The sequence below is a fragment of the Triticum aestivum genome, chromosome 4A (assembly GCF_018294505.1).
Source record: "Triticum aestivum cultivar Chinese Spring chromosome 4A, IWGSC CS RefSeq v2.1, whole genome shotgun sequence".
Classification (NCBI taxonomy): Eukaryota; Viridiplantae; Streptophyta; class Magnoliopsida; order Poales; family Poaceae; genus Triticum; species Triticum aestivum.
The window spans coordinates 71,963,490-71,990,543 of NC_057803.1; the positions used below are offsets into that span (position 1 = coordinate 71,963,490).

Here is a 27,054-nt window from a genome sequence, read left to right on the forward strand (position 1 = left end):
ATTGACATAGTGCCCAGTGCCAGTTCCTGTTTTTTGCTTGTTTTTTACTTTGCAGGAAATCGATACCAAACGGAGTCCAAACGCAACAAGACTTTTTGGCGAATTTTTCTAGGCCAGAAGACACAGGATGGGCCAAAGAAGTACCAGAGGGGTGCCCCGATGGGGGCACAACTCACCTGGGCGCGTCTGGGGGCCCAGGCGCGTCCTGTTGGGTTGTGCCCACCTCGGTGGCCTCCCGCACCGCCTTTTTGCTCTATAAATACCCCAATATTCCAGAAACCCTAGGGGAGTCGACGAAAATCAATTCCAGTCACCGTAAGTTCTAGAAACCACAAATCCAATCTAGACACCATCACAGAGGGGTTCATCATCCTCATTGGTGCCTCTCCGATGATGCGTGAGTAGTTCATTGTAGACCTACGAGTCCGTAGTTAGTAGCTAGATGGATTCCTCTCTCTCTCTTTTGATTCTCAATACAATGGTCTCTTGGAGATCTACTTGATGTAACTCCTTTTGCGGTGTGTTTGTTGGGATCCGATGAACTTTAAGTTTATGATCAGATCTATGTTTTTATCCATGAAAGTTATTTGAGTCTTTTGATCTCTTACATGCATGATTACTTATAACCTCGTATTTCTTCTTCGAATCTTTGGTTTAGTTAGGTCAACTAGATCGATTTTTCTTGCCATGGGAAGAGGTGCTTTGTGATGGGTTCGATCTTACGGTGCTTGATCCCAGTGACAGAAGGAGAACCGACACGTATGTGCCATTGCCATTAAGGATAAGAAGATGGGGTCTATTTCTACATAAGTAGATCTTGTCTACATCATGTCATCGTTCTTATTGCATTACTCTATTTTTCCATGAATTTAGTACACTAGATGCATGTTGGATAGCGGTCGATGTGTGGAGTAATAGTAGTAGATGCAGGCAGGAGTCGGTCTACTAATCTTGGATGTGATGCCTATATAATGATCATTGTCTGGATATCGTCATGATTATTTGAAGTTCTATCAATTGCCCAACAGTAATTTGTTTACCCATCGTATGCTATTAGTGAAATCTACGCCCCCCGGGTCTCTTCTTTATTATATTTGCCTTCGAGATATATTTTTATTTGCTTTTATTTTCAGATCTATTAATCCAACAAAAATACCTTGCTGCAATTTTTATTCATTTTATCTCGCGTTCCCCCGAGATCTGTTTATCCAATCTACTACAATTTTATCTATCCTTTACCCGTGAGGGATTGACAACCCTTCTCTTATGTTGGGTTACAAGTATTTTTTCTTTATGTGCAGGAGTTGTTTACATGGTGTTGCGTAGTTCTCCTACTGGTTCGATAACCTTGGTCTCATCACCGAGGAAAATACCTACCGTAGCTATGCTGCATCATCCCTTCCTCTTTGGAAAAATACCGATGTAGTTCAAGTCACATCGACGTGCATATGAGTTTTACAGTGAATCGCATATTCCAGGATCATAGCAGTTATAGCACGAAATATAAACTCTTAATTATGAATATGGAAATATAATAATACAAATATTATTGCCTCCAGGGCATATTTCCAACAACAAGAACATTGACAAAATATACAAGATAGCCTTTCATAAATTTCGTCCATAGCTTATTTATAGGTGTTGTGCCACCTTATTTTTGGGTTAGGCCCATGTAATTTCGAAATAATACTTCGTATGCTATTTTTAGAGTTTGTATTGTTGGGGAAACGACTCGGGAGGTGTTTTAGTCCCACCTTGCCAAAGGGTGGACGTAATCCCCTCTCTTTTCCCCTATAAATACGAAAAGGGTGACCTCTCTTCGTATGCTATTTTTAGAGTTTGTATTGTTGTGGAAACGACTCAGGAGGTGTTTTAGTCCCACCTTGCCAAGGGTGGACGAAATCCCCTCTCTTTTCCCCTATAAATACATCCCTTGGGGCACCCTTTAGACTTGGGTTTTGTTTAGATTAATGTTTGCTATAGCTGCAACTCGCGTCCTTCGTTTGTGTTCAACAACGACGCCAAGACATCACAGAACGCCACTTCGATTAATAAAGCTTTCCTCTTAAATTCACAATATTCAGATTGCAATATCAGTTTCTTGCTTGTTCTTCATTTGCCTGCAGGAAATAGACCCTCATGGTCAGGTTGATCGTGCTCTGGCGTGGTCAATAACATCTCGAAGTTGGTTTAGCGATTGCTAAGGATCGACATCTTCACACGTTCGTAGTCGGATCGTCAAAGTCAACATCCTAAAAAACGATAGTTACCATCTCATTGAAAGACGGGACACCTTCGCCCATACTAGAAAAGGTTTTTGTTTGGGCCATAATGTCACGGATATGTCTTTTCTTTGCAGTGCAAGGTCAGTTACCCGTCTCGGTCCTTCCATAAAAGCGTGTCCTGTGCTTTAGGCATCACTTGCCATATCATTTTCTTCTCACCAGAGCACACCAGCTTCCTCTCGCTCTCCTCGAATGGAAGTATTTTCATGAGCTTCTTCGTCGGTCTGACTGCGGGTCTGTGTCAGTGCGGCATCCTTCTTGTCCAGGCGGCTATTGTTACACGCTAAAAGTGGGCGATGGCAGCGGGAGCACGGGGGCAGCCGACGGTTGTTTCTTGTTTCGTTGGAGAAAGGTCTAGGATGAGGTTGCGATCGGTGCGCCATGGTCTCTTGGGCGTGTGTCGCCTCTTTTGCACTCTCACTGTACGTCGATTTTGTTGTCCTTCGATTCGGCTGACCATCCGTCCTCTTCATTCGTGTTCGTTGTACTGAAGTTTGCTCGCTTAATTTGCACCAGTAATATGATTGTTTTTCTTTGTGTTAATTTAGCCGTGTTGGAGTGTGGGCATCAAGGCATTGGCCAGCGCCTTGAACTAGCATTGGTGTGTAGGCCACCCTCAAATCCGGTTAGGTAGATAATATTTACTGTTCAGCTTGTTCATGATGTATTGACCATTGCTTTGTTGTTCTTGTTGAATAGAGATACCCACACTTGGAACTTGAAATTATATGATGGTTGTATATTGGTTATTCTTATGTATTACATTTCATTCTTCGTAATACTTCACAGTCGCAGTCGCAGAGAGGGTTTTATGTGTAAACCCCTCACAAACACTCAGAGCGTGGGCATCAAGACATGGGTGTCCATATTTTTATAAGCTACAAACTGCTTTCGATGGTTTCTAAAAACTACAAATTGCTTTTCTCAAGATAGAAGAAAGCAAAAACATGAAACTAGCTATGTGGGAGGAAAAGAAAATACATTGACGCGTGCACAAATACAACGGGGTCCAACCCGAAAACAAAATACTATGGAGCGAGATACTCCCTCCTTTCCGGTTTATAAGGCTCAAATCTCATCAATCAAGGCATTTTGTGAGTGGAGGAATGTATCTCGTACTTTACAAAACTATTCAAATTAAACTTATGCATTATTTGAATTAATTGCAGTGCATGCATGCTTGGTCACTAGATGAGTAGGAACATTACATGCATTGATGTGTTCCTCTTTAATTCTTGCATGCAAAGATTTAATGTGCATTGAAAACTAAAAATGAAATGAAGATGAGCTTTTTAAATTGGAAAAACAAAAAAAAAGTTAAATAAGCCTTATAAACTGGAAAGGAGGGAGTATATGCAATCGATGCTTAGTCGGTAAGTAAGTGCGCACTAGCCCGTTGGTTAGTCGCTCCCGCTACAATTATTTCTTCCTCGCAAAAAAGAAGAAGAAAACATATGTTTTTTTAAATTAACTATGATTATTTGTTGATACACTAAGGTTGGATTTGGCATATATAGACATATACTCCTATATAATACTAGTATTGTACTCCCTCCATAGAAAAATATAAGAGCGTTTAGAGAGAGTACATGTTAACCACACCAAAATTATGTACAATTATATAATCAAAATTATTTGCAAAAGAAAAGAAATCTTGAAAAAGTTAGCCATTACTCCAGGACAAGAAAAAAGGAAAGGAATTGGACAAGTAGTAAAACACCACGCTTCGCCACTCGATTCCTCTTTTTATGCGCCCTCCTCTCCTGTTTGTCTGTCCGACGTTGCGATTGGAGTGCGTTCAGACCATTTTCTCTTCCCATCTCCATACATGCGCCACGCCTCCACCCAGAATTCCCAATTCCACGGCCTCCGGGCCTCCTGCCGCCGAAGCAAGCTCGCCGCCTCCACGGAATTCTTCTGCCCCCTTGCACCGGGCCGGCGCGGAGCCGAGATCCGCCCCCGCTGATTCATTCTTCTGGTAAAGCCCTAGCCTTGTCGGATTTGCTCTGTTCTCTCTCGCCCGTGAGGAATCGAATCCAAACCCGCCCCTGAATTTGGGGCCAGCTAGGGGTGCTACTTAGATCTGCGTGGTGTTCGGGACCAATTTGGTGGATTGTCGTGTGGAATTGCTCCTCAGGATCCCTGGATTTGCCATTCTTTCTTATGGTGCTCCGTAGACTTTTGATTTCTGTCTGCCCCGTTGGTTAATTTTGTTCTGACGCGTATTACTTAGTGCTGTTAGTGCCCGTGCCACTTTGACACGACGTCGCCCATTGCGTACTTAATAATCATGTAATGTGAATACCCGAGCAGGTTCAAGTGCGTTAAATCTTAGTCACAACGAACTTATATCTTTATTTTTCCCTCAAAAGAAATTTATATCTTTATTTCTACCAGTTGGTTCGATCACCTTGTTTGAAACACGTAGCTGTCTTGCGATGCAACTATTCAAAAATAAAATAAACGTTTAACACTCTTGTTGCTTGGTCTGGTATTCTCTGTTGCTTCGTGATTCAAGAACAATGGTCTGTTGGCTTCCATTACTCCAAAAGAATTAAGGAATTTGGTGCGAAGCTGTGACCTTTATGGATCTAGGGAAATGAAATGGTCGAATTTAAGTAGGGTTCTTTGTTTTTATTCCCTCTGTTTCCAAATATAAGGTGATTATTATTTTCAAAAAGTCAAATTTCTCTAACTTTGACCAAATTTATAGAGAAAATACAAATGTCTATAATATCATATCATTATTATTAGATTAACTATAAAACATATTTTCATATTATATTTTGTTAATAACTGTAGATGTTGATATATTTTGCTATAAACTTGGTCAAGCATAGGAACATTTGACTTTTGGAGAAACTAATACACCTTATAGTTTGGAATGGGGGTAGTAACACAGGGAGAACTTGTTTTGAGGTCTCTACTACTTGCTGATGGAGTAGTTGAGTTGCGCTTGGATTCTTTAGCACAGAGAGCATGTTTGTGTACCTTATCCATCTCTGGCAGGCTGACAGCCTCACCATTGTCCGCTCTGCGATGTGTCACCATGATGCTGTCGAGGCCCCTGCCGTTTCCTATGCTGGCTGCACGACTCAACCCCTTATCCACGCTATACAAATTCTTTGGGGCAAAGGCTATCTTGACATTTCATCTCCCCTTAATTTACATGAAAAATATGAGAGGAAAAAACTGCTACAACTAATAAAAAATAATAGCTGATGAATGATGATAGACCCCATAATGCTAACCGCTAAATGCAGCTGGATGGATATGCTGGATGATGATGGCACCCTAAGTTGTTACCTTAAATAGTTACCATCAACATCTACCAATTATGCCTATATCTCATTGCCAGGACAACTTAAGAGTAAGCAGGAGCCCAATTAAGAAAATTATTGCACCGCCTAATAGTTTTTGCTCTCAAAGTTCACCATCATGATGGTCTTAATATAGTTCCCATTATAGACTCTGATGATGAACCCTGTGATACTAGTTTGTAATGACAATCGCTTAATGGTGGTAACGCTTCTTATCTTATTGGATACTTGTGGTATAAATTTAATCATGCTATGGATACAGATATTTCATGTGCATTGCTAGTCTGGAACATTATAGTTATTGTTTATTTTTAGCAAGGTATAATTAGTGTTTCTATCCTTTGTTTTAGCAAATGTTATCAATACATTCTATGATATTCTTTGTAATAAAGAAGAAAATTCGCTGTGGCATTCAGGTCTTGTTAGAGATTCCATCACTCCATCTACGAAACGAAGGACACATAAAGAACAAAGGTGCCTGTGGGTAGGAAGCTGCTACCTTAACTTTATATGCTCGCCATTTCATTTCATGGATTTCTTTCATGTATGTTAGCCTTTTATAGTTCTGATTCACTTTTGGATTATCCGATGTTCTTGCAATGCCAAATTTCTATCTTTTGTATCACCATGATGTAGCCTCCTTGCTTGCCTATATATTTACTTTTTAATTTCATTCGGGCAAGAGGTAGATCTGGTTTAAGCACCATGAAAGATATAATGGAAAATGAAGCCATTAAGGCAAGTGATGTAAGATCGCTTCTGAATTTTTGTGAGTGTTTTGTTTGTTTTTACTTAGAATGTGGTTTTTATTATGATTCGTCCAAAGCCTCTTGCCTCTGCGGTATATATAGTGCCAGTAGAGTTGTAGTAATTCTGGTGAACATGATCACTTAAATGATGTATGGTAGGTGCACAATGTAGATCAAGCAACGAAAGTTGGTTCTGTGAATCACGGCATATGTATTTCTGAGTACATGAGTTGGAGAATCAATGTGGTGTTGTGGTTTTGCTGTTGTTTGTGTACATTTGTCAAGTTTAGTAGTTTAAAACAAGAACTAATCTTTCCAAATCTCACAAGATCACTTGGGGTGATAAAATATACAGTACTTCAATGTTGAGTCATATTGGAGAGAATAGAATGAATTTTTAATTATACACATATTGCCGTAGATGCTCATTTTTTCCCATTATAACTGATTCTCAGAACTATTGTTTTCCATATAAGATTGAAAAGAGAAAGGACAGGCCTGGCGCAGTGGTGAAGTACTCCTCACTTGTGCCAAGAGATCCTGGGCTCGGTGCGGCCTCTCTGCATTGCACTGTGCAGGGGCAAGGCCCCACCTGGCGTGGGAGCTTCTAGCACTGGGTCTGTCCTTTTTTTAGTTGATTGAAAAGCGCTAACCTGGTACATTACATGCTTTTCTCGTAAAATTGTACATTTCCAGTTGAAACAGTTTTTGACTGTTTAACAGCACTATCCGGATGACCCCTTGGTTGGTATGTAGGGTGTAGAATTTCCCACTTGACGGTGCTTCTACCTTTTGTAGGTCAGAACTAGATATTTCCAATGTACTTCTTATCTGCGTAGTGTCAATCTTCTTTGTTCCTTCTTCGCAGATTTTAATGTTAGTCTAGGTCCTTGATTTCGATAATCGTTGATTTCTGATGGACTTTATTATGTGTTGCCTATAGCCATCAACCCAAGTTGTTTTCTCTTGCTATAAAGGGAAAACCCTGCGTTACTTTCTGTAACTTAGGAGGTGAAAGGAAGAGAGGACTAGAGACGAGGAATTCATAATGGGAAAGGGAGATGTGGCCACTAGGTCCAAATCCCAGAAATCGTCGACAGCACAGGTCTGTGTGAACAAACTGAACTGCATGAATAATTATTATCACTATCTTACCTTGTTTTACTTGTTTCAGAATGAACAGAGTACACCTACTAATCCTCGTACAGCATATCCTGACTGGTCCCAGTTTCAGGTTCATAGAATGAGACTATCCTTCCTTTGTAATGATCTAGTATCTTTATTATTGTTATTATTATAATAACTAGCATACATCTTTAGGCATACTATAATGTCCCTGGTACGGCTCAAATGACCCCACCGGCTTATTTTCATTCAACGGTGACTCCAGGTCCTCAGGGGCATCCATATATGTGGGGTCCACAGGTACATTATCTATATTTTTAGTGTTTAATTACTGTTATTTTCGACATAATGTTGTAATCAATGACTGGATGGCTACTATCACTTAATCTGTTATTCAAGAATTATGCTAGTTAACTATGGATGTGCTAGTTAGGCAAATCCTTTAACCTTCAGTCATAGGGTTTTCTAATACTTATGAAGGACATTATTTGCTAGTACAACCTCTGAAAGTCTTGGGGAATTAGTATTCTAACATTTAATTTGAATTCATCCGCTGGCAGATGATGCCTCCTTACGGGACACCGCCACCATACACAACAATGTATGCTCAAGGCACACCATATCAGCAGGCTCCTATGCCACCGGTAGTCCACTCTCTTTTATTTTACTTGGCTGTATAATTTTATCATGCTTCTGTATGGCTCTAAATGTTTCCACATCAGGGCTCACACCCATACAGCCCATATCCTGTTCAAGCACCAAATGGGACAGTTCAAACTCCTGTAAGTTATTGACATCTTTTAGCTGCTCTATTGCTCGGTAGAACAAAAGAACAATTTCACCTGATACTTTTCGGAAGTTTATTCTTAGAGTCTTTCTGTTGTGTCCTTATATTTCGGGTCTGGAAACATTACTGCCAAACTTGTTACTTAACGATTATCACTATTCAATTATTGTCCTGCATAGGGATTCATGTTTTAAAATTTCCCATTCTGTTTCATCATTATTAGACATCTGGCGCTGGAGGGTCGGAGACAGATAAGTCAAACAAAAATAAGCGGAAGACTCCCCTGAAGAGATCCAAAGGAAGCTTAGGTAGTCTGGACGTAGTTACAGTAAAAGATAAAACGCCACCTGCAAAACCTTTAGTGTCATCCTCCAATGAAGGTTCTTCACAAAGGTAATTCCTTTTATTCCGTTCATGTGTTTCTAATGGATGAATGACGAGTCCTCAATAATTCGATACGCAGCGAGAGTGGAAGCGGAAGTTATTCTGGAGGGAGCAGTACAAATTCTAAAAGTGTATGTCATTTCATCATATTTACCTTTTTTATGTTTATCTTCATTAAGCTCATTAATATTCTGGTACAGATTCCAAACAGTCTACTTTTTGTTTCACTGTTCCCCCAGTTGTAGGTCTTGTTTGGCATGAGAAACCACCAAACTTTCCGATTTTTGACCTGTATGGTTGATATTACCGTCATCATGCTTACCTAAGACCGACATAAACGAATAATTTGCCTGCAGGGTTCACACACAAAGGATGGTTCTGAGCACGGCCCGGGTAATGGTAGGTCCTAAAATCTCCTCTAGTGTAATATTTAAAAATTGGTACTCAGCGCCTCATTGGGAAGCGGGGGCCGGGGAGAAAAGGATTGAGGAAGTACTATGAATCTTATAAAATGCATATATATTGAGTACTTGCCAAGTTATCTTTGTTAGGAAATAACTACAATCTGATTGTTTCTTTTGGCCAGATGCTAGCAATAAAGGAGTCACTGCTCAGGGCACAGCAGTTGAGCCCACACAAGTATCTTCTGGGCCAGTTGTGCTTAACCCTATGATGCCATATTGGCCTGTTCCCCCTCCCATGCCTGGCCAAGCAACTGGTGTAAGCATGGGAGTGGATTACTGGGGTGCTCCTACTTCTGTACCTATGCATGGCAAAGCTGTCGCTGCACCGACATCTGCTCCTTCATCAAATTCTCGTGATATCGTTCTTAGTGATCCGGTCATACAGGTCTGTTATTATTTAGGCTTTAGTTCTCCTGGTTATTTTATCCCAGGGCCCTGCCATGTACTTTTTTCTCAGGTATGCTTTTTTTGTTAATGTAGGATGAACGAGAAGTGAAGAAACAAAAACGGAAGCAATCAAACAGGGAATCAGCTCGTCGCTCTAGATTGCGCAAGCAGGTCTGTAGTTTTTGCATAATTCACATGAACGGTTCAGTGTTATTTGTGGGCACGTGCATCTTCAGGGTAGTTTGGACTGTTGATAACTTATCTAGGAGAGATCAAGTTGGAGAAAAGAACCAATTGGTGATGGTTCTCTAGTTGCAGACTGCAATAAGATGAGGAGATAGCTCAGGATTGACTTCAGATGGACTGCTTAAAACAGTATTTGGCATTGCGGTAGATTATGACAACCCCTTTTGCATAGCCAGCATTTGTCTATTTTACCATTTTGCTAACCAAGTCTTTCCTGCGCTCGTGGATTTTTTTTTACAACGGATTTTAAACAGAGTTCAGCGGAGTATAGTTCAGCAACTGCAAGCGACCAGTATCAGATCTGCTAGCTATTCGTTTGTTCCAAACGGCACCATAGGAATTTTTCCTATAGGGACCCAATCCTCCAAAATTTGTGCATACATTTTTTTTCTTTATGCTAAAAGGACGCCTTAATGGAAATTTACTATTTATTTGCGATGTATTACATATGTTGCCTTATAAATGGTGTTATACTACAGGCTGAATGGGAGGAAGTAGCCAGTCGAGCTGATTTGCTGAAGCAGGAGAACAGTTCACTTAAGGAAGAATTGAAACAACTTCAGGAGAAGTGTGATAACTTGACCTCAGAAAATACATCTTTACATGTAAGTTTGTTTCTATTGTGTAGATCCTCAAAGCTGGTAGTAGTTATTATATATGTGAGACGTTCCTAATGATTGCAGGAAAAGCTTAAAGCGCTTGATAGTGAGAAACCAAATGGAAACTTGTGAAGCAGTGAAGGCCGCGGCTTCACTTTCTGACTGCTGATGTAAGGCATAAAACTACCCGGTACTAGCTTCCACTGCCATTACAGAGCACGAAACCTAATATTTCTTGCACTTTTTCAGATAAACTGGAGGTGACATGATAGGCCGGAGATAATTAGTAGGTGTTCATGTGTGCGATTAGATTTTTGGCTGAGATGGTAGGATTGTATCATAGGATTCAACATGATGGCTACAGTTTCTTCGTCTTCTTTGTCGGGACGTGGCCGCTGCCGTGCTCTATGGTGTTTTTTTTCCTTTTTCCTGCGTTTGTGTGAGATGCTACCTTAGCAGTATGTAAAGATCCCCAAGCTATATTTGAGACTTTGCGGGATTAGCTTATAAGATGCTTGTTGTAGAGCTACTGGTTGACCTGAACTGATGCTTGTTATAGTTATGATTTATAACATCCAGAGTTACTAATGTGTATGCTGTACTGAGGCACTCCTGCTTGCATCATATTACAAAAGGATGGTTTTACAGGAATTCTGCTTCACTAATGTCGTTTCTGAAAATGTAAGTGGTCTGAGCTACATAATTTTCATGATAGTTTGCAAATTTATGTCAAATATTAGCGCACGTCGGCAGTCTCAGACACACAATTCTCACATATAGCCTGCAAGTTTATGCGAAACATTCCCGGTCATTTTCGTACCAATCTTGAATCGATTGCGAGATACATGTTGACCGCGCAACCGTAGCTCTAGCCCAATCGCTTTAGCCGATCTATCCACTCTTTTACTTTCTGTCCTTTTGGTCTCCAAGCAGCACTTTGGCAGCTTACATTCTCCTCTGTTTACCCGTCTGTTTAGGCCAACTCCACCGCGCGACCCTATCCTGTCCGCCCCCGTCCGTTTGGAGTAAAATGAACAAACGGGATCGCCCAGCGTGCGAGCACAAACGGACAAATGTCCGGATTCCGTCCGTTTTCGACCCATCCCCGGCCCAAACTTGCGCTCGGTTTGGGGTGAAACGGACGCGCGCGGACGGCCTCGACGCACGCCCTTGTCCCCCCCGTGGCCCGCCTGTCGGGGACACTAGCAGTCCCTCCGCTCCCAACGCTTCACCCTCTCTCCCTGCCCCGCCCCGCCGCCGGCGCCGCCGCTATTCTCCGGCCGCCTCCTCACCGCGCAGCCCCCCGCCGTCCGTACCAAACCACGTCTCGACATGGCCGCCACCACGCCCACGCTTCCGCCATAGTTTTGGTCGTCGATCGGAGGAGGTTTGGCCCTCGCCATCCTTGCCGGTGGCAGAGGGGACACGACTGCCGGCGACGTACCACGGCGGCCGAGGCAGATTCCCACGAGAGCTCCAGAGCGGCCTGTAGCCGGCCGGCAACCACCCTGCTGCGTCGAGGTGATCATCGCGGCCTCTTCGCCACTACGAGCGCAAGGTGTTCGACCTTTTGCCAACAAAGGTATGGACAGTGGAGACGAGTTTTTCTACCATCACTTCCTTTGTTCATCGGACGATTTGTCGTCGGATGATGACGATCTTGTGGTGGCTGCACTGGTCGTTCACGACCATATTCAACGGCAGCTTCCTCGGTACAGGGGGTCAGTCCCTGGCCGTGCTCCCAACCTGAACCGCAATAGGGAGAGAGGCCACGCCCTGCTCTATGCAGATTACTTTGCCAACACCCCGCTCTTCAGGCCGGATAAATTTCGTCGCCGTTTTCGTATGGCCAGGCATGTGTTCAATCGTATCCGAGAGGGAGTGGTTGCTCATGACCCATACTTCGAGTGCAAGACGGATGCCCTTGGCAAGCTTGGATTCTCCTCCTACCAGAAATGCACCGCGGCCATCCGCATGCTTGCATACGGAATTCCAGGCGATCTGGTGGATGAGTATGTGCGTATGAGTGAGACAACATGTCTGATGTCAATGTACAAGTTTTGCCAGGCTGCGATCGAGGTCTTTGGCCCAGAGTACTTGAGGCAGCCAACTGCCGCTGATACAGAGGGATTGTTGGTGACCAACGCAGCTAGAGGCTTTCCAGGTATGCTTGGCAGCATAGATTGTATGCACTGGGAGTGGAAGAACTGTCCATTTGCTTGGCAGGGCCAGTACAAGGGGCATGTTAACGGGTGCACTGTCATATTAGAAGCGGTGGCATCACAAGATCTTTGGATATGGCATTCTTTCTTCGGCATGGCAGGTTCTCACAATGATATCAATGTGCTGCAGCGTTCTCCAGTCTTCGCGATGCTTGCAGAAGGCCACTCCCCACCTGTCAACTTTGAGATCAACGGCCACCATTACAACAAGGGATACTATCTAGCAGATGGTATATATCATCAGTGGTCAACTTTTGTGAAGACAATCTCGAAACCCCAAGGTGAGAAGAGAAAGAGATTTGCCCAAATGCAAGAGAGTGTTAGAAAGGATGTGGAACGTGCTTTTGGTGTGCTTCAATCCTGGCGGGGTATCGTTCGAAACCCTGCACTGTCATGGGATGAAAGGAAGCTTTGGGAGGTGATGACTGCTTGTGTGATCATGCACAACATGATCGTCGAGGACGAGCGTGATGAGAGTATCTTCGACCAAGGATTTGATTATCAAGGTGAAAATATTGAGCCCCTGCACCAAGACCCGGCCACATTTGAACAGTTTGCCCAATTCCACCATGAGATGCGTGAAAGCACAAGTGCTCCCTAGGTGGTTTTGATAATTGATGACAACATATCTCTTGTTGGACTAACATTTCTACCTAGCATGTTTCAGATAAGTTCAACAATGGAGTGGCATGGACTAAAGGTTGCGGGAACTCCTTCAAGATGCTAAGGACAAAGGATTGGCTAAAGCTTCAAGCTCAAGAGTCTTCATTTTACATTTTAGTGATCCAAGATCACATTGAGTCCATAGGAAAAGCCAATACTATCAAGGAGGGATGAGGTGTTGCTTAATGAGCCTCTTGCTTCATGTGCTTAATGATATGCTCCAAAATCCTCAGCTACTTTCCCACTTCCACATATGACCTAAACCCAAAGCCAAACTCGGACCTACCGATTATTCCTATCCGGCGCCACCGAGTTTCACCTGTCATAGCCACTGCCAGAAACCCTAGCAATTCAGTTCTACCAATAGGGATCTCGGTCTCACCGAGATGGGATTGCAAACTCTTTGTTTCCCTTTCGTAACTTTTCGGTCTCATCGAAAGAGCGAATCGGTCCCACCGAGATTGCAATGTAAACTCTCTGTTTCCCTTTTGTAACTTTTCGGTCTCACCGAAAGAGCAAATCGGTCCCACCGAGTTTGCCTGACCAACTCTCTGGTTAGCTTATTACCAAACTCGGTCTCACCGAGATTACGTTATGCCCAAACCCTAACCATATCGGTCCTACCGAGTTGCATGTCAGTCCCACCGAAAATCTCTAACGGTCACTAGGTTTACCTTTTCGGTCCGACCGAGTTTGTTGATTCGGTCCCACCGAGATTGGAAAACTGTGTGTAACGGTTGGATTTTGTTTGGAGGCTATATATACCCCTCCACCTCCTCTTCATTCGTAGAGAGAGCCATCAGACTAAGCCTACACTTCCAGCATCCTATTTCTGAGAGAGAACTACCTACTCATGTGTTGAGGCCAAGATATTCCATTCCTACCATATGAATCTTGATCTCTAGCTTTCCCCAAGTTGCTTTCCACTCAAACCTTCTTTCCACCAGATCCAAATCCTATGAGAGAGAGTTGAGTGTTGGGGAGACTATCATTTGAAGCACAAGAGCAAGTAGCTCATTACCTACACACCATTTGTTACTTCTTGGAGAGTGGTGTCTCCTAGATTGGCTAGGTGTCACTTGGGAGCCTCCGACAAGATTGTGGAGTTGAACCAAGGAGTTTGTAAGGGCAAGGAGATCGCCTATTTCGTGAAGATCTATCGCTAGTGAGGCAAGTCCTTCGTGGGCGATGGCCATGGTGGGATAGACAAGGTTGCTTCTTCGTGGACCCTTCGTGGGTGGTTGCTTCTTCGTGGACCCTTCATGGGTGGAGCCCTCCGTGGACTCGCGCAACCATTACCCTTCGTGGGTTGAAGTCTCCATCAACGTGGATGTAGGATAGCACCACCTATCCGAACCACGGGAAAAACATCCGTGTCTCCAATTGCGTTTGAATTCTCCAAACCCTTCCCTTTACATTCTTGCAAGTTGCATGCTTTATTTTCCGCTGCCTATACACTCTTTGCATGCTTGCTTGATATGTATTGTGAATGTTGAAATTATGCCTAAACTCCACTTAAACCGAAAAGCTTAAAAATTGCAACTTTAGCATTAAGTGTCTGATCACCCCCCCTCTAGACACATCTACTTCAAGATCCTACAAGTGGTATCAGAGTTTTGGTCTCCATTGCCTTGGTTTAATCACCATTGGAGGAAGATGGATGTGTCTACCTTAGGGAGTCTTAGACATAGAGTGCCTATTCTTGATGGAGAGTATTTTCATGAGTGGAAAAATGAGATGCTTGTAATTTTCAATCAATATCATTTGAACAAGTATATTGCTAGCCCTTGTGCACCTCATATTGATCCTTTGCATCCTACCCTAGATGAAGATATTGACATGATTCGCAATCTTAGAACTATTGAGCTCATCATTAGAGGATTGCCCAAAAATTTGATTGCTAGTTTGCCTACTCTTAATTGTGCCTATACTATATGGAAATTTCTTGAGGAACGATTTCCCGATCATTCCTTGAAAACTTTGGATGAAATTCTCCATAAATCTATTGCCTTGAGTAAGATGAACTCTAGTGATCCTAGTTTTGGTAATTGTCTATTTGAACTTACCAATCTTAAGCATGCTAAAGGAGATGTTGGAATCATTAGTGATATCATATGCTATAAGAATTCATAAAGGTGACCACTTTGATGATCATTTATCTAATGAATTACCCTCTCTAGGAAATGATGAGTCACAAGATCATGGTGAACATGGATACTATGATGATGATGATGATAGTGACTTCGATCTTGATGATGCAATGAGACATTTTGGTCTTATGGCAAATCTTCGGGGATATGAGTCAGGAGGAAAGGAATGGGTTCTTGATAGTGGATGTACTAATCATATGACCGGAGATGAAGAGATGTTCCGTGAGCTTGCTGAAAATGACGGCCCTCGAAAATATGTCACCTTTGGTGATAATTCAAAGGGTAAAGTGGTTGGCCTTGGTAAGGTGGCCATCTCACATGATAGTTCCATTCGAAATGTCATGCTCGTTGAATCTCTTGGCTACAACTTACTTTCAGTATCTAGACTTGCTGATTTCGGTTTGAATGTCCTATTTACTGAGGTAGAGTGCCAAGTATTTCGTCGAGACAATCATAAAATGGTCTTTACCGGTATGCGTAGAGGTGATCTTTACATTGTTGATTTCTCTAAAAAGGCACAACCTAAAACTTGCTTTATTGCTAAATCCTCAAAAGGTTGGTTGTGGCATAGACGACTAGGTCACGTTGGCATGAGAAACCTTGACAAGCTTATTAAAGGAAATCATATCCTTGGAGTTAACGATGTCATATTTGATAAGGATAGACTTTGCAGTGCTTGTCAAGCAGGTAAACAGGTTGGAGGAAGACATCCCGTGAAGAACATCATGACCACAAGGAGGCCACTCGAGCTACTTCATATGGATCTTTTTGGTCCCAACGCCTACAAGAGTCTCGGTGGAAATTCTTTTGGTCTAGTTATAGTTGATGATTTTTCAAGATTTACGTGGGTGTTCTTTCTTAATGACAAGTCGCAGGTCCAGAAGATCTTCAGAAACTTCGCTAGGAAGGCCCAAAATCAGTTTGACGTGAAGATCAAGAAGGTTCGGAGTGACAACGGAACGGAGTTCAAGAACGCAAATGTGGACACCTTTCTTGATGAAGAAGGGATTTCACACGAGTTCTCGTCTACGTACACACCTCAACAAAATGGAGTTGTTGAGAGGAAGAACCGGACGCTCATCGAAATGGCAAGAACGATGCTTGATGAATACAAGACGCCGAAGCACTTTTGGGAAGAAGCGGTTGAGACAGCTTGTCATGCAACAAATCGCTTATATCTTCACAAGCTACTCGGCAAGACGGCATACGAGCTTCTCACCGGTAACAAACCCCAAGTTGGATACTTTCGAGTATTCGGCTCAAAGTGCTATATTCTTGATAAGCATCGTCGTTCAAAGTTTGCTCCTAAATCTCATGAAGGTTTCCTACTTGGTTATGGCTCAAACTCTCACACTTACCGTGTCTACAACAATGTCACCCGAAAGGTTGAAGAGACGGTAGATGTGAAGTTTGATGAATCTAATGGCTCGCAAGTAGAGCAATTTCCAATTGATGTAGGAGACAAAGACCCTTCAAAAGCAATCCAAGACTTGTCCATTGGCAAAATTCGTCCAACGGAGGTGAAGGAGAGTACTTCATCCATCCAAGTGGAAGCTTCTACCTCACGATAAAGTGAACCAAGAATTGACACGGAAGCATCCACAAGTGGGACACACCAAGATGAAGAAAACGAGGAAATACATCAAGACGAACATCAACAACCTCCTTCTCCACCACGACAAGAGAACGACAACGTCAACAATGAAGAAGACCAAGAAGAAGAACAAGATGAAGAAGATGTTCGACAAAGACCCAAGCAAAAGCTCTCACGAGTTCGAGCAAGAATTGCCAAAGATCATCCCGTCGAGCAAATCTTAAATGATATACAAACCGGGAGAATCACTCGCTCAAAGACTCGTTTAGCTAACTTTTGTGAAAACTATTCATTCATCTCTAGCATTAAACCTATGAAGGTTGAAGAAGCATTGGAAGATCCGGATTGGATAAACGCTATGCATGAAGAGCTACACAACTTTGAGAGAAACCAAGTTTGGACATTAGTTGAGAAGCCCGACAACAACCACAACATCATTGGTACCAAATGGGTGTTTCGCAACAAGCAAGATGAAGATGGACAAGTGGTTCGCAATAAAGCACATCTCGTCGCCCAAGGATACACACAAGTCGAAGGTATGGACTATGGTGAGACATATGCTCCCGTTGCTAGACTTGAGTCCATTCGCATCTTACTTGCCTATGCTAATCACCATAATATCACCTTGTACCAAATGGACATCAAAAGTGCTTTTCTAAATGGTGAAATAGAGGAGGAAGTTTATGTCAAACAACCTCCCGGTTTTATCAATTCTAAGAAACCAAATCATGTTTACAAACTTCACAAAGCTCTTTATGGTCTTAAACAAGCTCCTAGAGCATGGTATAAATGCTTGACCAAGTTCCTTACTATAAGTGGTTTTGAAATTGGTAAAATTGATTCTACTCTTTTTACTAAAAGGGTTAATGGAGAACTATTTGTATGCCAAATTTATGTGATGATATCATATTTGGTTAAACTAACCCTCTTTTTAGTGAAAAGTTTGGAAAGCTAATGTCAGAGAAGTTTGAGATGTCTATGATGAGTGAACTCAAATTCTTTCTCGGTTTGCAAATCAAGCAAACTAAGGAAGGTACATTTGTCTCTCAAACAAAGTACACCAAGGACTTATTCAAGAAGTTCAATATGCAAGAATGCAAAGGTATGTCTACACCCATGCCTACTAGTGGACATAATGATTTGACCAAAGATGGTGAACCAGTTGATCAAAAGGTTTATCGCTCTATGATTGGTTCATTGTTATACCTATGTGCTTCACGTCCCGATATTATGCTAAGTGTGTGCATGTGTGCACGATATCAAGCTGCTCCTAAAGAATGCCATCTTAAGGTTGTGAAAAGGATAATGAGATATTTAATCCATACACCAAATTTTGGCATTTGGTATCCTAAGAGATCTTCTTTTGATCTTGTTGGCTATTCCGACTCGGATTATGCCGGAGGTAAGGTTGATAGAAATTCCACTTCGGGTACTTGTCAATTTCTTGGTAGATCTCTTGTGTCTTGGTCTTCCAAGAAACAAAACTCGGTATCCTTATCCACCGCCGAAGCGAAATACATTGCCGCTGGTTCATGTTGTGCTCAATTACTTTGGATGACCCAAACTCTTAAAGATTATGGGATCTATGTGAAACATGTTCCACTACTTTGTGACAATGAAAGTGCTATCAAAATTGGTCATAATCCTGTACAACATTCTCGAACTAAGCATATTGAAGTTCGTCATCATTTCATTCGAGATCATGTTGCTAAGGGTGACATTGATCTTAAGCATGTTTGCACCGATAAGCAATTAGCGGATATATTTACTAAACCTCTTGATGAGAAAGTGTTTTGCAGGTTGAGAGGAGAATTGAACATCATTGATGCTTCGAACTTGGAGTAGAAACTCCATTGGATACATGCAAGACATGAGCTTATGACTAATCCATGATATATCTCTTATGATAACTATCTTATGTCTTGGATATATTTGCACCTTGCATGTTGTCTAACCCATGTAGGTGCTTGGTTGAATCTAATTCCATGAGATTGCGACTCACTCACATCTTGAGCAATCTCTACATCACCAAGACTCTACACAATGGTGGTTGAAGACAAGGAAGCACAAAACCATTCAAACATATCCTTTGACAAATTCTATGTTGAGCTTCATGATTGTCATTTTTGGATACACAAGTGCTCTTCCTTGCAAGAACTAACCCATGTAGGTAGATGAACTCAAACTCCAAGTGGTGCTCCCAACTCTTGATGAGCTACATCAACCTTGAGCACCCACACAAGTTCAACTACATGAGCAAGAACCACACCACCACCCAAGGTATGTTATTTCATCTTAGAGAAGCTTTACTCCAAGACATGAGTCAAAGCAACTCAACAAGATGTGAATACATCAAGATGCTTAAACGAAAAATGGTAACCCCATTTTGAGCTTAAACGATGAGTATGACCTATGATCAAGTGTTCTCACTTGACTCCTAAGTCAATATACTCTAACATAGGTGACTATGTCACCGCCCAACTCTAGATGAAGTTCTCTTGTGTTCTTTTTGTGTGTATCTCATGCATGTTTAGTTTCTTTCTCTTTTTCAAAAACAAAAAAAAAACTCCATCTAGATTTTTCAGTCTCTTCTCTTTTCTTTCTGTTTATGTTCTGCATTTTCTTCATTTAATTCCTTGCAAATCCTTCAGGTAATTCATTGCAAATCTTTGTGAGATCCTACGTGTCTAGTGAGCTGAGGTGACAAGTGTTTTTCTCTGTGTGAACTCGGTTTCATCGACTTGTAATTTTCGGTCCAACCGAATCTTTTCGGTGCCACCGAAACATACCTCTCAGTGCCACCGACTTCGCAACAGGAAAAACAATTTGCCACTTGTTCTATATTTCTTCTGATCCAGCTCTACTCAATGAATCTTGTCCTCTACAAGCATCACAGTTTTATCCATTGCTTTGTGCTGAGTCTCAAGGACCAAACCTATACGACGGATTCCAGAAAGCCCTTCTTGGAAATTGATGTCAAAGGGGGAGAGAGAGATCACATCAAAGCTTGTAGGAGAGAGAGATCACATCAAGGGAGAGAAAAAGTCTCAAGGACCAAACCTACAAGAGAGAAAGTATTAAGGGGGAGAGAGAGACTTCCAGGGGGAGAGAATACTCAAGGATCCCAGATGCTTGATGTTCAAGAGGAGAGATGTCACATGCCTTTTTGGGGGAAAGACATGTATTTGCATTAAGTTCTATCCATTTGTATCTTTCAGCTCTGATTTTCTGTTCCCTATCTTCTCCCAATATCCCATGTAAGATTCAGGGGGAGCAAGACACCTAAGGGAAAGAAATCAGTCAAATTTATTGCATATCTTTATTCTTGGGGATATGTTGAATCCAATGTGGTACCTTGTACTCACTCTCTACATGTCATCCCAGTCTTGGTATTCTTGTGGTTTCTTTTGTTTGCTCTGGCTAGTGGATGTACCTGTGTTATCTAACTTTGTTTGTGCAGGTTCATTCCATCCTAAGCCAACTCAAGACCACAAGGTAAGTATATGCATCAAAATCATGAGTATGAGGAGTTCTTGCTTATGTACATACTGTTTGCAAGGACTCATGAGCATGAAGGTATTTTCCTTGATAATCTTTGGCTCTGATGCATATGGCCAAGATACATGTAACACATTGCCTACTCTGTCATGGTTATGCTCTCACATGCCTCTATATTTCATATTTACATGAGTGCATACATGTAGGGGGAGCCTATGCTTGTTACATGTCCTTCCAAAGCTTTACTTGTTGTTCTTTATATCTTTATCTAAAGCTTTGATGTATGTTGCCATCAATTACCAAAAAGGGGGAGATTGAAAGCACAAGTGCTCCCTAGGTGGTTTTGATAATTGATGACAACATATCTCTTGTTGGACTAACATTTCTATCTAGCATGTTTCAGATAAGTTCAACACTGGAGTGGCATGGACTAAAGGTTGTGGGAACTCCTTCAAGATGCTAAGGACAAAGGATTGGCTAAAGCTTCAAGCTCAAGACTCTTCATTTTACATTTTAGTGATCCAAGATCACATTGAGTCCATAGAAAAAGCCAATACTATCAAGGAGGGATGAGGTGTTGCTTAATGAGCCTCTTGCTTCATGTGCTTAATGATATGCTCCAAAATCCTCAGCTACTTTCCCACTTCCACATATGACCTAAACCCAAAGCCAAACTCGGACCTACCGATTATTCTTATCCGGCGCCACCGAGTTTCACCTGTGATAGCCACTGCCAGAAACCCTAGCAATTCGGTTCTACCGATAGGGATCTCGGTCTCACCGAGATGGGATTGCAAACTCTCTGTTTCCCTTTCGTAACTTTTAGGTCTCACCGAAAGAGCGAATCGGTCCCACCGAGATTGCAATGTAAACTCTCTGTTTCCCTTTTGTAACTTTTCGGACTCACCGAAAGAGCAAATCGGTCCCACCGAGTTTGCCTGACCAACTCTCTGGTTAGCATATTACCAAACTCGGTCTCACCGAGTTTGTGTAATCGGTCTCACTGAGATTACGTTATGCCCAAACCCTAACCATATCGGTCCTACCGAGTTGCATGTCAGTCCCACCGAAAATCTCAAACGGTCACTAGGTTTACCTTTTCGGTCCGACCGAGTTTGTTGATTCGGTCCCACCGAGATTGGAAAACTGTGTGTAACGGTTGGATTTTGTGTGGAGGCTATATATACCCTCCACCTCCTCTTCATTCGTAGAGAGAGCCATCAGACTAAGCCTACACTTCCAGCATCCTATTTCTGAGAGAGAACTACCTACTCATGTGTTGAGGCCAAGATATTTCATTCCTACCATATGAATCTTGATCTCTAGCTTTCCCCAAGTTGCTTTCCACTCAAACCTTCTTTCCACCAGATCCAAATCCTATGAGAGAGAGTTGAGTGTTGGGGAGACTATCATTTGAAGCACAAGAGCAAGGAGCTCATTACCTACACACCATTTGTTACTTCTTGGAGAGTGGTGTCTCCTAGATTGGCTAGGTGTCACTTGGGAGCCTCCGACAAGATTGTGGAGTTGAACCAAGGAGTTTGTAAGGGCAAGGAGATCGCCTACTTCGTGAAGATCTACCGCTAGTGAGGCAAGTCCTTCGTGGACGATGGCCATGGTGGGATAGACAAGGTTGCTTCTTCGTGGACCCTTCGTGGGTGGTTGCTTCTTCGTGGACCCTTCGTGGGTGGAGCCGTCCGTGGACTCGCGCAACCATTACCCTTTGTGGGTGGAGCCTTCCGTGGACTCGCGCAACCGTTACCCTTCGTGGGTTGAAGTCTCCATCAACGTGGATGTAGGATAGCACCACCTATCCGAACCACGGGAAAAACATCAGTGTCTCCAATTGCGTTTGAATTCTCCAAACCCTTCCCTTTACATTCTTGCAAGTTGCATGCTTTATTTTCCGTTGCCTATACACTCTTTGCATGCTTGCTTGATATGTATTGTGAATATTGAAATTATGCCAAAACTCCACTTAAACCGAAAAAGTTTAAAAATTGCAACTTTAGCATTAAGTGTCTAATCACCCCCCTCTAGACACATCTGCTTCAAGATCCTACAATGCGTGATTGGCACACTCATGTGAATCTTCAAAATGACTTGGTTGAGCACGTGTGGGATCACGTTGGCAACCAATAGATGTATTTGTACCAATAGATGTATTTGTCCATTTTATGTTCAGTCAAGAAAATTTCGATTTGGTTGTAAAACTATTTTATTAAAGACAATTTCAATTGGGTTATAAAACTATTTTAATTTTCAGACAAATATTTGAGTTCGAAACTAGTTTTAATGCAAATTTGGGAAATTCTTGGCCCTGACGGACAGGATGGGGCAAAAGGATGCGACCGCGCGCTGGGCGCACGGCCACCGCATCCCAGGACAGGCCCGGACACGACCCCAAATTCCTACCCAAAGGGACAAAAACAGGACAAAACGGACGTCCGTTTGGGGTCGCGCGGTGGAGTTGGCCTTAGTAGAGTCTATGCCCAGTTGAAACAAAAGGTCTTCGCATCCATGATCCATCATCCTGTTCAAACATGAAGGGAAAAAGGATGCGGCAGTTGCCTTTTCATCTCTTTTGTTTGTCACCAGTCGGGCGCTTTTGTCAGTCACGTGGGCAGTGGGATGGCCACAGCACGGCACGCTTTTGATCCCTTTTCCATGCTGTTGTGTGAGCTGGTGGAGCATTTCGATGTCGTGTGTGTGTGCTGACCAAACGGAATGAGATCATCGTGGCCAACACCACAGCATACACATACATATACATATATAGGGCAGCCGGGGCAGGGCTCCTCAAAAGAAAAGAGGAGATGTGGTGGTCCTGCTCGTTCAACTCATCACTTGTGACCAAGCATATGCTCTTGCCTTTAATCCATCACAAGGTAAAAAATCCCAAAAAAAAGAAGAGATAAAGTGGATGGACGGTTTTGCATGCAATTGCAGTCGCAGTTGATTGGCTTCAGCTGTTCAGCATCATCTGGTGTGCCACTGCAATGGCACGCACTTTCTTTGCAGTTCTCCTCAGGAAAGAAAAAGTTGCAAAAATCCAGAACTCGCATTGTAGTAGTTGCAAACAGCAGAGCATAGAAAGAAGTCTTGTCACAAGGATGGGGATGGCATGAGAGGAGGAGGAGGAGGAGCCTTCACGGCAGAAATCACAGATTTGACCTGAGGCAGAAATCAAATCACAAACTGACCTGTTCAGGAAAAAAATTCACTCTGCTGACCCTTTGGTGTGGCGCTCGACACCTGGGCGCCACACCCTACTGTGCAGCGCCTTCCCCTTAGGCGTCGCACATCCTGCCAGTGTGGCAGCCCTTGTCCAGTTGCGGCCCCACACGCACCTGTGTAGCGCCTAAGAGCTAGGCGCCACACTTTGACGTGCAGCGCCTAGGCCTTGGGCGCTGCACAGTGACTTAAGCGCGGCCGCCCCAGCCCGACGAGGCAGTTCTTCATCTCTCCGCTCTCTGTACAGAGAGCAGCGGCGGCGGCGGCGCCCCCATCTAATCCCCCCACATCCCTCTCAGATCTAAAGATTTGATCCGTGGATTCGATCCCCAATCCATCCTACTAGGTAAACTCTTCCCTTCTCTTTCTTCTGCTCCGTAAATTTGTTGCCATTCTAGAGATTTGTCCATGATTTGATGGAACCCTTGATTTGTTTGGTTTGCTCGATTTAGGATGTGTATTCATATTGGTAGTACCGTAGTGTTATTTATTAGTTCACAATATATGATTCTTGTTGTTGAAACCCTAGATTGTTTAGTTTTTTTAGATATATATGAGATGCCTATTTTTGTTTAGTTTATTTGAGATGAAGATGAACTTTTATATGTTTATTGTTTGAAATTGTAAGGATGGTTTGGCTTCTGGACGATGTCTACGACGTGCAACACCGGGCCTACATGATGCGCGAGAAGGATAAGGTAATAATGAGTAATCTAAATATTTTGCAAATTTGCCTTTAGTTGAAATTTACATGCCCTAAGATTTGTCATTACTTGTTTTTTGCAGAAGCTTGAACCTCTGAAGATTCGGTATCACGGGGTCTCTGGTCCTGCCATGCCTTACGATGAGCGGTACACACCGTACATCAAGCAGGCAGGACTACTCCCGTGGATTCTGTTGGTCAGCCGGTCCACGCCGAATCTGAACGCTCCACTGGTGTCCGCTCTTGTTGATCAGTGGAGGCCAGAGACCCACAGTTTCCATCTTCGGACCGGGGAGATGACCGCGACGCTCGAGGATGTCTCGTTGATCACCGGTCTTGCTATCGACGGGAGGCCTCTATGTATGAGCACCGATTCTGATGGGTGGCGCGAGAAGATGATTGCTCTTATCGGTATGGCTCCTACCGAGGCTGAGGATGATGTAGAGGAGGGAGAAGAGAAGAAGAAGAGGGAAAGGAAGGCAGCCGGAGCTGCTTTCACGTGGATTCAAAATAACTTTGCGACGTGCCCTCCGGATGCAACTGATGATGTGATCCAGACACATGCTCGTGTGTATATGTGGTACATTATGTCGAGGACTTTGTTTCCTGACTCCACTGGCAAGAACGCTCCATGGATGTGGCTGAAGGCGTTTACCGTCTTCGATAGCAAATGGAGCTGGGGTTCAGCGACTCTTGCCTACTTGTACCGACAGGTAGTTGGTCTGTTTTGTGATCAACTCATTTATTCATTAGCAATGCAAGCTTGCTGTCAAGTTAACATTGTTTTTCTTTCATATGTAGCTGGATGATGCGTGTTGCAGGATCACACCTAGTGCAGGCATTGGTGGTAATCTGCTTCTACTTTCTGTATGGAGCTGGGAGCGTCTGCCTGTTGGACGCCCGAAGAGCGTCAGGTTTGATCCTTGGTATGCAGATGAACATGACGAATTACGGCGCCCCACGTGGGCTTACAAGTGGGATATCGTTTCCGAGATGACGAATGATGTCAATCTCATGTACCAAAAGTACATTGCCGAGTTGGACACGATTACGCCTGAGTAGGTAAGGAGGTCATTACTTTAGTCCTTTCTCATGCTTGCTTGAAAAATAGTTATCAAATTTGCATTGTTGCCCTGTTTCATAGGTGGAATGGCAGCCATATGGCGCGGGTGAGAGCTTGGGGTACACCGCGGACTTCCGCCTCAACCCGATGTGCTTGCGGGATAAGGATCTCTGGCTTATGCGGTGCCCACTGATATGCAACTGGGCGGTTGAGTTTCATTTGCCGCATCGCGTGTATCGTCAGTTTGGTCTTTTCCAGCCTCACCCGCCGGATTGGGTGGACACGGATAAAGCACTTCATAGGTAAGAGAGCATGTGTGCGTATTGTCTAATCATCAGGACTCCTTTTGATTGTGCTAATGTTTGGTTTTATACCACGCAGGTTGGATAGGAGAAGGCAACGGAAGATAAAGGACTGGGCCAAGCATCATTCTGCGTATGTTACCCGCTTCCAGCTTTGTGTGGAGCAAGCTCGTAGCACTGCACGCGCCCCGCTTCGTGAGCACAACTCACTTGCTTTTGATAACTACGTACGATGGTTTATTGGAACTACTCGAGTTGAGATATGCCCGCCGGCATATAATGAGGATATTCTTGAAGAACCCGTAAACTTTGAGGATCTAGCAAAGGGGAAGTACAACAGAGATGTCAGGCTAGGGCAAGGAGTCCCTGCTGTTCCGGTGATTAACTATGTGGTAAAGTGTTCCCCTCTTTACTTTCCTGTTGACCGTATTACACATGTTTGAATGGCTAACGCATTCATTTTTTCTCATCTGCAGCGCACCGAGATCAAGAAAGCAGCTGATGAGAGCCAGTCTATTCTGGAGAAGACACCGGTTGGAACTGGCAATGATGATGGTTCACTACGAGCATTCCTCAAGGTACATATCGCATTCACTATGAGAGCCAGTCTATGTTGCGAAGTTTGATATCTTACGCACTTGTTCGTGTTACAGCGTCAGGCCAAGAAGTTAAGGCGGTTATCAAACCTTCTCGGTTGCCGTGATCCTGAATATGATGAACCATCTGCCTCTAGGTCTGGTACACCATCAGACCCCGCACCTCACCATGAGGGGGACGATGTGAGTTCCTCATATGCTTATATGGATGATGAGGGTGGGATCACCCAAGAGGTATGACTAATCCTTTAGATGTGATTCTCACTTGATTACGACATCGGCCTTCACCATATTGTTTCGTTGTGTGATAGGGCGATGAGCTTGATGATGACATGACTTTAGCGGACGCTCAAGCTCGGTCCGCATATGTGTTCAAGCCTAGGCAGCCTAGACGCCGGTACACGCCCAACGACTATGACAACAGAGGCAACCCAAAGGTGGTCGTAGGGACCTCGCGGATGGCTAGCTTGGATGATGAGGCGGAGGAGGAGGCGGAGGCGGAGGCGGAGGAGGAAGTGCACGAAGAGGATCCTCGTGCTCCTAAGAAGAAGAAGCTTGCCTGCAGGCGTGCCACCAGGAACACGCGCGGAAGGCATTAGTGCTTGTTCATGTTAATTGTAGCCGTTTAATTAGGTTGACGAACTTGTGAGGTTATGTTATATGTTGGTGAACTCTTACTAGTG

At 43.3% G+C, this 27,054-nt stretch overlaps 1 protein-coding gene across 7 annotated transcripts; it reads left to right on the plus strand.

Moving 5' to 3' along the window:
* The first annotated feature begins 4,002 nt into the window (after positions 1-4,002).
* Positions 4,003-10,934, plus strand: LOC543178 (bZIP transcription factor 1-A-like). 7 transcript variants are annotated; one of them, XM_044506831.1, is made up of 15 exons: positions 4,004-4,263; positions 6,022-6,089; positions 7,298-7,459; positions 7,529-7,588; positions 7,675-7,779; positions 8,040-8,123; positions 8,202-8,261; positions 8,490-8,659; positions 8,730-8,781; positions 9,007-9,049; positions 9,237-9,499; positions 9,595-9,672; positions 10,227-10,352; positions 10,431-10,516; positions 10,596-10,934. In XM_044506831.1, exons 3-14 carry the CDS (start codon positions 7,403-7,405, stop codon positions 10,476-10,478), a joined length of 1,146 nt encoding a protein of 381 aa, XP_044362766.1. In that variant the 5' UTR covers positions 4,004-4,263; positions 6,022-6,089; positions 7,298-7,402; the 3' UTR covers positions 10,479-10,516; positions 10,596-10,934. The 7 variants fall into 7 exon arrangements, with proteins under 7 accessions (XP_044362771.1, XP_044362766.1, XP_044362768.1 ...); XM_044506833.1 differs by having other exon boundaries at positions 7,332-7,459; XM_044506835.1 differs by having other exon boundaries at positions 7,363-7,459.
* Positions 10,935-27,054: the final 16,120 nt, after the last annotated feature.

Bases quoted from the DNA above. Each gene is read 5' to 3' on its own strand.
- LOC543178 (XM_044506829.1), top strand. From the start codon at position 7,403: ATGGGAAAGGGAGATGTGGCCACTAGGTCCAAATCCCAGAAATCGTCG. The intron at 8,262-8,489 runs GTAAGTTATTGA...CATCATTATTAG, and splicing joins ATGGGACAGTTCAAACTCCT to ACATCTGGCGCTGGAGGGTC. The intron at 9,050-9,236 runs GTAGGTCCTAAA...TCTTTTGGCCAG, and splicing joins TGAGCACGGCCCGGGTAATG to ATGCTAGCAATAAAGGAGTC.